This window comes from Staurois parvus, unplaced genomic scaffold (assembly GCF_062004578.1).
Source record: "Staurois parvus isolate SC_StPar_1 unplaced genomic scaffold, SC_StPar_1.0 ptg000051l, whole genome shotgun sequence".
In the NCBI taxonomy this organism is placed as follows: Eukaryota; Metazoa; Chordata; class Amphibia; order Anura; family Ranidae; genus Staurois; species Staurois parvus.
In genome coordinates this window covers 1,235,634-1,248,853 of record NW_028317847.1, presented here as the reverse complement: position 1 = coordinate 1,248,853, position 13,220 = coordinate 1,235,634, and the positions used below count along the sequence as shown (strand labels likewise).

Genomic DNA, 13,220 nt, shown 5'->3' with positions numbered 1-13,220 from the left:
AAACAATAAATGTTTTAGGCAGGCCATAGACGGGGTGTTTGGCCAATAAACAAAAAATCGGTCGTTGCTGGCACCAATGTCCATGAAAAACAGCCGTTTTTTTATGGATTTTCCAGCATGACCAATAAAAGTAAACGAGAAGATCCGTGAAAAACGGCCGACGGTATTGCCCCACTAACGGCGTGAATATCGTCCGATTTTTCTTGCGGACGAAAATTCGGACGATAAACGACCTGTCTGTGGCCTGCATTAGAAAATAGGAGTGTTTGAGAAGTTTATCAAAAGACAACTAAGAAGGGCTGACACCACTCAGTCCACAAAATAGCTGTGTTGTCAGCCTACAGCAAGACTTAGGAGTTGAATGCATGTCTGTGAGATCGACAGGTATTTCTCTGTACTTGCAGAGTCCTGGAAGTTGAAGACTGGAGATGTGTGCAGATACGGTATGGGGATGCAGCAGCTGTATGTGAACACAGCCACAGGTTCCACTCACCCACACCTGCGCACCTGTCAAATGAGTACTTGTGGTTGTGTTTGTACAGCTGCTGCATTCCCAAAGAGTAACAAGTGGCTCCAGCTGCATGACCATACCACTCATTCACATGGCCAAAGTACCTGTGTTGTAATTAAATATAGATGGCGCCACAGAAAAAAAAAATATATTACTCTCACTAAACCAAACACAAAAAGAAAATATATTCTACCAGCTGCAAAATCCGCCATATAACCATAAGGTGTACAAATAATAAAACAAACAATTTGTGCTAGTAAATTAAATCACCAAAATTATTAAGAAAAAAAAAGAAGGGGACATACCCCGAAAGCTTGTCCTCCAAATTGTATGTTAGTGCAAATAAAAAAAGTATCACGGACAGTACTCAATTGTTTCTGTAAGAAAAGAAAAAAATTTGAAAAAATGTGAAAAAAATGTCCCATAAAAATAAATCATATAAAGTCACATTAAATAACTCTAAATTGGTATAGTTGATGAAAATAATTTCAAACAAAATCCACCAAAAAGCTGTGTCAATCCACCACCAAATAAACTAAATAAACTCACCAGAGCTATATGCTGATAATATTATAAATCAGCATAAAGCGCTTTTTGCTCTGGGAGCGATGATCAGCAGACTGATGAGACAATACTTGGCTTTAAGCTCGATATCCAGGGAGCAATAGTCTGCAATAGCCAATACCTGGCTTGAGGATCGATATCCAGGGAGCAATACTCTGCAGTAGGATGTGCCACTAAATAGATCCACTTCTTATAGACACCACCATATCCATAGGATGTTAGAACAACCACTTGGAAAAGAACAAATGCTCATGGTGCAGTACCTTTTAAAATCATCTCTTTTAATACAAACACATTGCACTTACAAAAAACGGTGTCTTAGCCAACACCAGCATAAACAGCATATCCAGATAAAATAAAACAAACCCAGCCGCCTTGCACATGCGCCGTACCGACCACTGGGAACGTAATAACGTCACAGCAATCAAGCCCCGCTGTTATGATCCGCCAGGTGGTGCCTCCGGCAGCCCACTGGACAGACCTACCCAAAGCGTGGAGTCTAAGTCCCGGTCTGTGCTTTCACCAGGGCCCCTGATGGTGGGGATGGACTTGTAACAGACCAGGGCCAGGTCACGACCTCTGAGCAGGCCCACCAGTGGCAGAGGGAACCTCCAGGGATGTATAGGTACCGGGAGAGCCAGATGTGAGGAGGACGGCGGGACCTAGCAGGATGGGTCACGAGCAGCGGTCCCGTGGGGTAAGCGAGGTACAGAATTGGCAGGCAAAGAGTAGTCAGGTCACACGCAGGGTCAGCAGGATAAGTCAGTCCGCAGATAGGTCAAACAAGCCGGGGATCAGGAGAGGAGAAGGCAGAGTAGTCAGGGCAATCCGGGTCAAACACAGGAGAAAGCAGCGTAGTCAGGACAATCCGGGTCAAAGCACAGGAGAAGGCAGCGTAGTCAGGGCAATCAGGGTCAATATGCAGGTACAGGAAATCAGGATCACAGATAGACCTTGCGGCAATTTGTGACAGTGCAGGGCATCTTTAAATATTGCACCCTGCACTGTCATTGGCCACCCGAGGCGCGCCCGCGGCTCCTACTGCGTATGTGCGGCGTCCTGTCAGCTGCGGCCCGCCGGGACCTGGTGCTTGTGTCCCGGCGTGAGCCGCCGCTAGTGCGCGTGCGCTGGAAGAGGAGCCACCGCGATCCCTGACTCCCGCCCTGCGCCTTTCGTCATCGACGTCCTTTTGAGACAGAGAGTGATTGAGGACAATTGAGTCCTCAATCTGTTTATCTCAACTGCACTGCAGATGAATGAACAGAAAGCACTTTGTATAGAGGCTTTCTGTTCATTCACAACCTGAAGCATAGCACAGTTTACTATGCTTTAGTTTTGAATGAACACAGGAGCGATTAGCACTGATCACTGACTGTGTTCACCGCTCTGATCACCCCCCTGCTGAACTGATGAGGCCCGAGCTCCATACAGGAGGCAATTTTGTTAACATATAGGATAAAGAAAGTATATATTCCTAAATAAAGCCATTCATATCATACAGTATGATCTCTTTTCACAGATACTATCTTCCCAGCAAGTTTTCCAACTGTGACATAGAGGAATACAGTGAGTTTCTGAATACCGGTGGAGGAGCCTGTTTGTTTAATAAGCCCTCAAAGGTGTGTATTCCCTCCCTTCATGTACTTTTCATCTCCTATTAATAGACCACTCTGGCTGTTATAGTGAAGATACTTTTTGTAGAAATGCAAAATTAAATTACGTTTTTACTTTTTCTTTTTTTTTTTGGATTGTGTGGAAAGGGATTAGACCCCTTATCAAGTTTGTATTGCTGTCTGTGCCCCCATTAGGGAGATCCCCCCTCTCTATTTGTTCTGTTTACTGTTATCATTGAAAGTGAAAGAAAATCAGAAATTTTGGGTTGTCCAAATATAGAGGGGAAATCTTCCAAAGGGGACACTAGTTCTGGTGCCCTGGGGGTCCCTAGAATTTCCTCTCAATTCCTGTATGGCTATGGGACTGGAAGTGAAGGGAAATCTCCCCAATGGGAAATCTGATAGGGGTTATAACCCTCGCTTGCTCTATCCAAAATGAGAAAAAAAGTTTTGCCTGTAGGTCTACTTTAATATAACATATACAGTCATTACACACGCCATATTGTAACTTGATGTTATTGAAAATTACATTTCCTTTTCAGTCTTCAGCTGCTTTCATTTTCTGTAAAATTCACTGCAATATGGCAACCTGAAAGTTTTTTTTGTACACTGTGGGTGCAAAGATCGCCCCCCCAGAAATGTTATTACGTGCTTGTCTGATTGGCTCACGAATTTTACCAGGAGTCTGCACTAAAATACAAGGCAGGTTTTAGGCATCCTCTGCAACATCTTTTTTTATGAGATGCTCCCCAAGGGTTCTAAGGCTTGGCTCACATCTCCACGGGTGGTGCCGCTGCGGGACCCGCACAAATACTTGCAACCGCACCACCCACACAGAGGAATGCGATACCCGCGGGTGTGTGCCATTAATTTTAATGGCACACCGCCCACACTGGAAATCGCAACCGTACTGGGATCCTCGGTTCCCGTGCGGGCTGTGATTTCCGAAGAAGTGCAGGGACTTCTTCCCTGCGTGTCCCGGAGCACGGGAGTCCATTCAAATAAATGGGCTCTCGTGTCTGCGCAAAACACGGCCTGCATTGCCGCACAGATTTGGACCTGGCCTAAAAGGATGCAAACACTGCAACTTTTCTCATCAGAACCATGAATGTGTACCAGCTGATTTAAAATGAATTAGCCACTTTGATTCAGAATCAATATCCAAAGGCACAAAATGGAACAAAGAGCTTTTTTCTTCAGAGCAGAAATAGGAAGGAATCTACAACAACTTTTGTTAAAATCCCAGCAATGTTCACAGATCACCCAGAGGGGATTGTTTTTCTTCTCCACAAAAAGAGGAGTTACTCTTTAAACTATTTACAAAGATCATCAATGTTCAGACTATTTCAAATCAATCACCGATATCAGCATTTCTCACATTTTGACAAATTATAAATTATGAGTATAATGTAGATAGTAAAAAACAAACACAAATATTACAAAAACTAGTAGTCATGCATCTCTCATGTACCATCCCAGTGTACCTTCCAGGGGGTCTGTGCTGTAATAACATAATAAAGGTGGAGATTGCATGAGAGAAGGGAGTCACGTAATAGAACCAACATGACTAGTAACACGCAGTTCACATGCACACCCCCCACCCCTCCTATAGAACAAGGGCCAATGTCAACCACAAGCAGTGTTAATATGATGGCAAATTTTAATTTAGTTTTAGTCATAGTCTTTTTACTAAAATGCTATTTTAGTTTTAGTTATATTTTAGTCATCTGAATTTTTTTAGTTTAAGTCGTGTTTTAGTCAACTAAAATCTCCAGACATTTAAGTCAACTAAAGTATCCTACATTTTAGTCGGCTAAAATCTCCAGTACATTTTAGTCGACTAAAATCATATTAGTTGACTAAAATCTAATGGGTTTAGTTAAATTGCAATGCATTATTTAAAGTGCTACTAAACCCACAACAATAAAATCAGTCTGTATATGTAGTAAAGCATGCTTGTTATACTCACTGTGGAATCTAAGGGGTTAATCTTGCAATGTTGTGAAAAAGGATATTTGATCCTCTCCTCTGATCCTCCCCTTCTTCTACTGTCCCCAATCCATTTGCTTAGTTTTTTATTTTTCTTGGGAGAGTGCATGTGATCAGCACAGGGCCAATCAGCACTGTCCAGACAGAGGGTCAGAGGTTATGCAGCCTCATAGAAGAGAATGAAAACTCCTCTTACAAGCTGTAACCAGTGCTCTGCTGGATACTGATAGAAGTCACAAGACTGCTCTAACTGCTGTTGAGAAATGGTATTTAGTAGTTTATATTTACTAAAAAAAATCTAATAACGTGTTATTATTTATGGTAATAGTGCCGGTTCACATATATGCAGATTTGAACCGCATCCAATCTGCATTGACATGTGAAATAACATTGCTTCCTGTGCTGCGGATTCAGTGCCAATTGAAAAAGAGTCCTGTCTGAATTCTGATTGGTGCAGTCCGGTTCAGGTGCGGATTACAGGCTCATTGACTTCTATGGGAACCGCTTCCAAATTGCACGTCATGAGTTTGTGAACACGATTTCAGGACGGTTTTCTCTCTTCAAATCCTGACCTGACTGCTTTTCAATTCACATTGAAACTGGAGCTGTAAGGTTTTTGAACATGCACTACAGACACAGATTAATGGTTGTGATATAAAAGGTGTTTATGTGAATAAAACCAAGTCATAAACAGGTGGGTAAAGTAGTTGTTTGGGTTCAGGACAGGTTTAGATCAGGTTCAGGACAGGTTTAGATCAGGTTCCAGGACAGGTTTAGGTCAGGTTCAGCACAGGATTAGGTCAGGCACAGGACAGGATTAGATCAGGTCCGGGACAGGAGTTGATCAGCTTCAGGACAGAAGTTGAACAGGTTCAGGACAGGATTTGATCAAGTTCAGGGCATGATTCGATCAGGTTCAGGACAGGAATCGATCAGGTGCAGGACAGGAATTGATCAGGTGCAGGACAGGATTATATCAGGTTCAGAACAGGATTATATCAGGTTCAGGACAAGTTTAGAGAACAGGTTTAGATCAGGTTCAGGACAGGATTCGATCAGGTTCAATACAAGTTTAGAGAACAGGTTCAGGACAGGTTTAGATCAGGTTCAGGACAGGTTTAGATCAGGTTCAGGACAGGTTTAGATCAGGTTCAGGACAGGATTAGATCAGGTTCAGGACAGATTTAGATGTGGCTCAGGACAGGATTAGATCAGGTTCAGGACAGATTTAGATGTGGCTCAGGACAGGATTAGATCAGGTTCAGGACTTTAGAGCAAACCGTGCTGAAATTTTGTTCAAAACTGATGACATGTGCGATTCATTTTCGTTTAGTTTTCATTCTTTGATAAACATTGAATTGATTTTAATCTAGCTGTTATCAGTGAAAACTTGCCGCTGATGAAAATTATTATAAAAATATTTTCATCTACTAAATTACCTCTAACCACAAGGTCCCAAATACAGGGTGCTTATCCACTGGCTAGAAGGTGAAAGTACGACAGGAAGGCAGACCCCAACCAAACAGGAGAGCTTTGTGCTGCTGTTTAAAAGGTTTATGGCTGATGCCATGTTTCCTGTTAATTTATTATAATTGTGTTTTACTGCAGCTTTTGGATCCTCCGGAGTGTGGTAACGGCGTTGTGGAAGCTGGTGAAGAATGTGACTGTGGAACTGTTGAGGTATATGAATGATCCGCAAGTGTTCTGTGTCCTGGAATAGATCCTGCCTTAGTGGCTGGCATGGTTTAACACAGGACTTGAAAAAGCCACTCGCCCGCTCGCCAAATGAGAAATGGAGAAATCCTTCTGTGGCGAGCGGCAAGCACAGATGATGGAGCGGCTGTACCTGCGCTCCAAGCCTCATTGTGAAGCTGAGTTCTGGCTTCCAACTTCCAGTTTCCGGCTTCTTCAGCACCGCCATTACACTGGCAGCGCAGCTGAGTGGACAGGTGCAGGAGAGTTCCGCTCTCCTCCACTGAGAGGAGACACCCTCTCCACCACAAGTCTTGTTCCTGCTGTACAATGAAAACCATAGCAAATCTTGATGTGAAACTGGCTTCCTACTGCTTTTTGTCATCCCAAAAAATAATTTTTTGGTGTGTTTTTTCTTCATGGAATAGATTGCAATCCACACACAGCCATTGGAGTGGTATTTTGCATCAGAAAAAGGGTATTACACAAGTCTTGGTCCTGCTGTACAACACAAACCATGGCTGCTCTATTAGCACATCTTTGGTAAAATGTTTACTAATGTTATGCCATGTTTTTTGGCATCTAAATAAGCACTTTTTTGTTTTTTCTTAATGCACTACTTCTCTAAGCTCTCTTTTAATAAGATGATGGAGATAAAATATGCAAAATGTTTACTATTGTTATTTATTTTATTCAAAGTTTTTTGGCCATCAAGGCACTTTTTTCTTAATGCCACACTTCTCTAAGGTCTCTGCTGGAGATAAAAAATACAACATGTTTACAGTAACTATTATTCCATGTTTTTAGGCATCAAAATAAGCACTTTTTCTTATGCTATACTTCTGTAAACTAAACTTACATCTATTAAAAGAGACTTTAGTTACTAAAGTCTCTTTTTAAAGATGCAGGAAATAAACAAAAAAAATACAAAATGTTCACTACAGGTTTAAAGCTGTAAAACTTGATATTTTGATTGCACCCTATTGCTATTAATCTATTGCTGTTATATTTACATTCACATAATAAACCTATGTTATAATTGCAGTTTTTTATATTTTGGACTCTTTATTCTAAAGAAAAATGTAATTTCATAAGCTTTAAGGGGGATTGGTTGGCGGCAGGGCTGGGGGCAGGGTTGGGGGATGGGCCAGGGGTGGGGTTGGAGGCGGACCTGGGCAAGGTTGGGTGGGGCAACTGGTGGAGAGTAAGGTTTGTGCCTGGCTAGCAGGTCTAGACTTGAAATTTTAAGCCTTGATTTAACATATTAAGCGGATTGTAATATTATGATTTATTCTTACTTGTTCATTCTAATGTTTGGTAGGAATGTGCAAAAGAGGGAGAAGAGTGCTGCAAGCACTGTAAGTTAACAGAAGAATCACAGTGCAGCGATGGGCTGTGTTGTGCCATGTGCAAGGTAAGACAAACTTTCTTTAATATATAAAGCATGCAAGGCAGGATGGCATAAAACTTCAATATAAACCCATCACCAATCCACAAGTTAAAGGATAAGTGCATTTTTAAAATGCATTTAAAGCAGTATTAAACCCAAAACCAAGCTGTTGCATCTCACCAATCCTTAAATATTTTTTTTAAGCTTTTTCCTTTATTTTCACCTGGTGATCCAGTGAGTAACACACTTCCTGTCTTAGGGTTTTTTCACTCTGGATGGAGGAGCAATGAAGGCACCCATGGACAGAAGCATTGTCAGTTTGGGACGAGAGTAGTGTTAAGTGGACTAGCATATTTAGATATCCTCGACTAAAAAATGAAAGGTGAACTCCAGCTAACACTTTTTAAGCAGTTAAAGCAACAATTTCTTCCTTTTGGGATAAAGATTTTACATAAATGAACAAAAGATGACCATTGCAAGCACCCCTGTCAATGTTAAATGTTTTTTCTCAACCCTTTAACTGACACTTTTGCTGGTAGGACCACCAGGTGAAAATACAGGGAAAAAGGCCTAAACATGAAAACTAATGCAGCCACCACATCCAAGAATTGGTAAGCTGCAATTTAGTACATTTTTGTTTTGGGGTTTAATATTGCTTAATGGCTCCTCTTTTATTCCTCGATAAGGTTTGCAAATTTGATATTTTCTGTTAATTTTCCTCTCGTGAATGTTGCCATCAGAACAGCCAGTCTCAGGATAAACAATATCCTATTCTTGAAATAAGCAGGATATCTGTACAGAATTATTTAAAATGAGATAGTACAGAATCTCTTTAGGTGTGCATGATTCTAAAAACTTACCCACTAACAATTGCCTGGCCAAAGTCACATGGATTAAAAAATAACCAAAAGAAAGTTTTATTTTTATAAAAAAGGCGTATTTATTCTTTAAAAAGATCATTTCTGTATATGGTGGTCAGTGATGGGCCTTCTGTGCTCCTGTTATTATTATTATTATTCAGGATTTGTATGGCACCAACAGTTTGCACAGTGCCTTACAAAGTAAAGGGAGACTATCCAGTTACAAAAAAAATCAACACAAGAGGGTTAGGAACCCTTCTCAAAAGAGTTCGTAATCTTAAAGGATAAGTTCATCTTTTAACAAAAAATAATAAATGTACATTTTTTTTGCAAGTAACAAAATGTGCATTTATTATTTTTTGTTTGTGGAGCCTCCAAAGCAGTGGTCTCCAAACTCCAAGGGCAAGATGCGGCCCTCTGCTTGCTGTTATCTGGCCCTTGGGGCACTATTTCATCCACTGATACCAACAATGGAGCATAATTTCTCACACATCTAATCTAATGAATTGCTATAAGCAGTTCATCATGCACATTTTGTATATATAGACACATAATTTCCCACACAGACACCAATGATGGGGCACAATTTCTCCCAATGACACCACGATTGGGCACAATTTCTCCCAATGACACCAACAATGGGGCCCACTGACACCAATGATGGGGCATAATTCCACCTACTGACACAAATGATGAGACACTATTCCTCCATATGACACCAATTATTTGGCACAATTCCTCCCAATAACACCAAACGATAGGTCACAATTTCTCCCAATGACACCGCTGATGGGGCACAATTCCTCTCACTGACACCAATGATGTGGCACAATTTCTCCCACTGACACCAAAGATGGGGCATTGTTTTTGCTCCACTGACATTGGGACCTTTTCTCCTCTCAAAGGTCACAGTCCGGCCCCCCTAAAGTCTGAAGGACAGTAAACTGTCCCTTTGTCTAGGAAGTTTGGAGACCCCTGCTCTAAAGCATTGCACCAGCAATCAGATTGCTGGTGCCATGCAGGTCTCCCCCTGACCTGTCACTATATCTGCTTGCTTGTACATCCCGTACGAGCGATCAGATACTACTGACAGAAAGGCTCAATGAACTCATTGAAAACTACAAGCTGACAGCCGCAAAGGCTGCCAGGATTTGTAGTTTTCCTGTTCACAGAGTGCTGTGAATGAATGATGAGAACCCTGCATATGGTTGTAACATGTTATGAAAGGTGAATTTATCCTTTATACGAAAGGTAAGTGAAGCAAAAACCAATAACTGTGAGGAATGAGCTGATGGAGAAAATAGAAGTACAGCAGTGATCATTGAACTCTTAGAGTGTAAGCTCCAAGGAGCAGGGCCCTCCTAAGTCTCTTGTATTGAACTGTATTGTTGCTGTAATGTCTCCCATTATATTGTAAAGTGCTGAGCAAACTGTTGATGCTATATAAACCCTGAATAATAATAATAATAAATTGAATTCTACCAGAGGGGAAGGCTCCCCGCTCTCCCCACCAGCAGATCATAATAGCACTGCGGGAGGAACTCTTGGTGTTAATGTGGGAATCAGGCAATTTTCATTCTTTCAACCAGTGGTTGAAGGAAAGAAAATTGCATAATGTATGGCTTATTTAGAAGCAGGTCAAGGATAACATGCTTTCAAGGGAACAATAGTTTGAATTTTGAGATGTGTCTGGATTGCTTATGGGTTGCTTATTTGCATTACTTGGTAAATTTAGCTTTTTTTGAAAGGCATTGCACAGTAAACGGGTTCTTAACCAGGGATATCCACATCCCTTTGGGGTATGGGAACTAAATGATTTGGCTATGGAAAGTGATAAAAAATAAAGTAGAATTCCAGTCACAATCTAACTAAGGCTAATCCTACTCCCATCTCTATTCTAACCCTATTCTATCTAACCGTGTAACTAAATCCTTATATCCGTATACTTACCTATTCTTAAGCCACTCTAGTCTGGTCTCCAGTGGCGGTTTCTGTGCAGAGGACAGATTGCTGAGAGTGGCTGGAAATGCCTGGGAAAGGACGTCACTAGACTTATTATGGGGCATCTGTTGTCAGCTAATAATAATAGTAAGCAAACTTAAATAAATAAATAAACAAAAATATAAATATAAAGTCCCATACACCTAAAGTCCAAAATAAAGTCCAAAAATAAAGTCCAAAAATAACCCAAAAAAAAAAAACAAAAAAAAAATTCTTGCAAGTGATTTCCCAATAGATCTTTCTCCCCGAATCAGGTGGTATACTCCAGAGAATCTTCAAAAACCTCAAAGAAAAATATCTCAACATAGTATATTACCCCAAATATTAAAATAATAAATGTTTGGTGTAATATACTATGTTGAGATCTTTTTCTTTGAGGTATTTGAAGATTCTCTGGAGTATACCACCTATCTGATTCGGGGAGAAAGATCTATTGGGAAATCACTTGCAAGAATTTTTTTGGGGTTTTTTTTTTTTTTTTTGGCTATTTTTGGACTTTATTTTTGGACTTTATTTTGGACTTTAGGTGTATGGGACTTTACATTTATATTTTTGTTTATTAATTTAAGTTTGCTTACTATTATTATTTTTGTACTTCAGGGGAAGGAATGTTAAGTAACTTATTGGGGTTCTGGTAGAGGAAGTGAGTGCTAATTTTTGTATCTGTTGTCAGCTGCTCTTCATCTACAGTCCAGGGGTGTCAAATCGGCGGTCCTCCAACTGTTGCGAAACTACAAGTCCCATCATGCCTCTGCCTTTGGGAGTTATGCTTGTAATTGTCAATCTTGCAATGCCTCATGGAACTTGTAGTTTGGCAACAGCTAGAGGGCTGCCAGTTTGACACCGGTGATCTACACAAAAGCCACTGCTGACAGCTGATCCTGGAACTGGAGCAGAGCAGCTTCAGAATAGGTAAGTACACAGATCCCCCACAGTTAATACCTTTTGTGTCTCTTGACCCTCCCTTAGATTGTAAGCTGTAATGAGCAGGGCCCTCTGATCCCTCCTGTATTAAATTGTATTGTAACTGTACAGTCTGGCCTTATGTTGTAAAGCACTGCGTAAACTATTGGCACTATATAAATCCTGTATAATAATAATAATCTTTTCTTTACAGGGTTAGATAGAATAGGCTTAGAATGAGCCTGGGTGTAGGTTTAGCCTTTGTGATTGAAATGTAACTTTAAAAATAAGAAAATAAAATAGGATTCTGTAAACCTGAGATCAAAGTGCAAAAGTCGACTTGATATGTCAGTTGACATGTGAGTAACATGATTATAACTGGACCTCCATTCCATGTTTTAAAAGCCCCAAAACAACAGCAAAAATCTCACTAGTTCTAGCCAGTTCAAACTTTATATTGATGTTATGACTTCCTCAACTGTATCTTCATATCGTCAGCATTTTTACTTGTTTCCTAGAGTTGCTGTTTAGCATTTCAATATTGTGTTGGCAATATAGATCTGCTTCGTCATTAGAAGTCTAGAAAGAAGAGGATTGTGGGACCGGGCTCAACTTACCAATACCATTGTATTTTATTTCTTATTAGAGAATATCGGTCCTTGTGCCTAGTTTTATGTCTAGAATTATATTTTAGGAATCACTGCTAATTTAATTGCTAGGACTATATTTAATCCTGTTCTATTTGTCAGTATTTGCTAATAAATTATCGGGCCAAATATTGATTTCATCTGTGCAGTGGCAACTTTCATTTGTATTAGTGCCTGGTACAAATTAATGAGCCATGCTTTTCTTGTACCTTTTTCAATATGTAACCCAATTTCTCTTTGAAGCTCAATCCTAAAGGAATGTTATGCAGGGAAGCAGTGAATGACTGCGATATCCCAGAAATGTGTACTGGAAATTCCAGCCAGGTAATAGGAACATTTTTGCTTTCTTTTAAATAAATTGGTTTTGGTTTATTTCCAGCACACTTAGGCCAGTAAATCATTTCTTCTACTTTAAATTCCTGCACTTGGATAAATACACTGTATGGTCAAATACTTGTGGCACCTGTCCATCACATCTACACTATTAATGTTATTTACTAAAACTGCATGGTGCGGATGGGGCAGCTCTGCAGAGAAACCAATCAGCTTCCATAATTTATTGTTAAAGCTTAATTAAACAAGCTGAAGTTAGAAGCTGATTGGCTGCCATGCACAGCTGCACCAGATTCTGTGTGCTCTAGTTTTAGTAAATCTACCGCTATATGGCTAAGAGTATGTGGATAACCCTCCAAATGATTATACTCAATTGTTTCTATATTGTTAGTGTTACAATATACAAAGCTATTTTAGACAATTTTGTGCTTCCAACTTTGTGGTCACAGTTTTGGGAAAGCCAGCTTCATAAAGACATAGTTTGATGATTATGGTTTGGATCAACTTGAATGGCCTGTACAAAGTCCTGGCCTCAAACCTACTGAATACCTTTGAGATAAATTGAAATGCTGAATGCGGGACAGTTCTTCTCGCCTAATACTTCAACTACCTGACATCACAAATGGTATTTTGGCTAAATGGGCAAAAATTCTTACAAACACACTCCAAAGTGTTGCATAAAGCCTTTTTGGAAGGGTAGAGGCAGATATCACCGTA

General features: G+C 40.3%; 1 protein-coding gene across 8 annotated transcripts in view; it reads left to right on the top strand.

The window, feature by feature from the left end:
• Positions 1–13,220, top strand: part of ADAM22 (ADAM metallopeptidase domain 22) — a 368,503-nt gene that overhangs the window by 272,389 nt on the left and 82,894 nt on the right. For all 8 annotated transcript variants that reach the window (XM_089666234.1, XM_089666238.1, XM_089666236.1 and 5 more), the window contains exons 15-18: positions 2,595–2,694; positions 6,286–6,357; positions 7,691–7,783; positions 12,414–12,494. In XM_089666234.1, the coding sequence (XP_089522360.1) occupies positions 2,595–2,694; positions 6,286–6,357; positions 7,691–7,783; positions 12,414–12,494 (346 nt within the window). The remainder of the gene's footprint in view (positions 1–2,594; positions 2,695–6,285; positions 6,358–7,690; positions 7,784–12,413; positions 12,495–13,220) is intronic.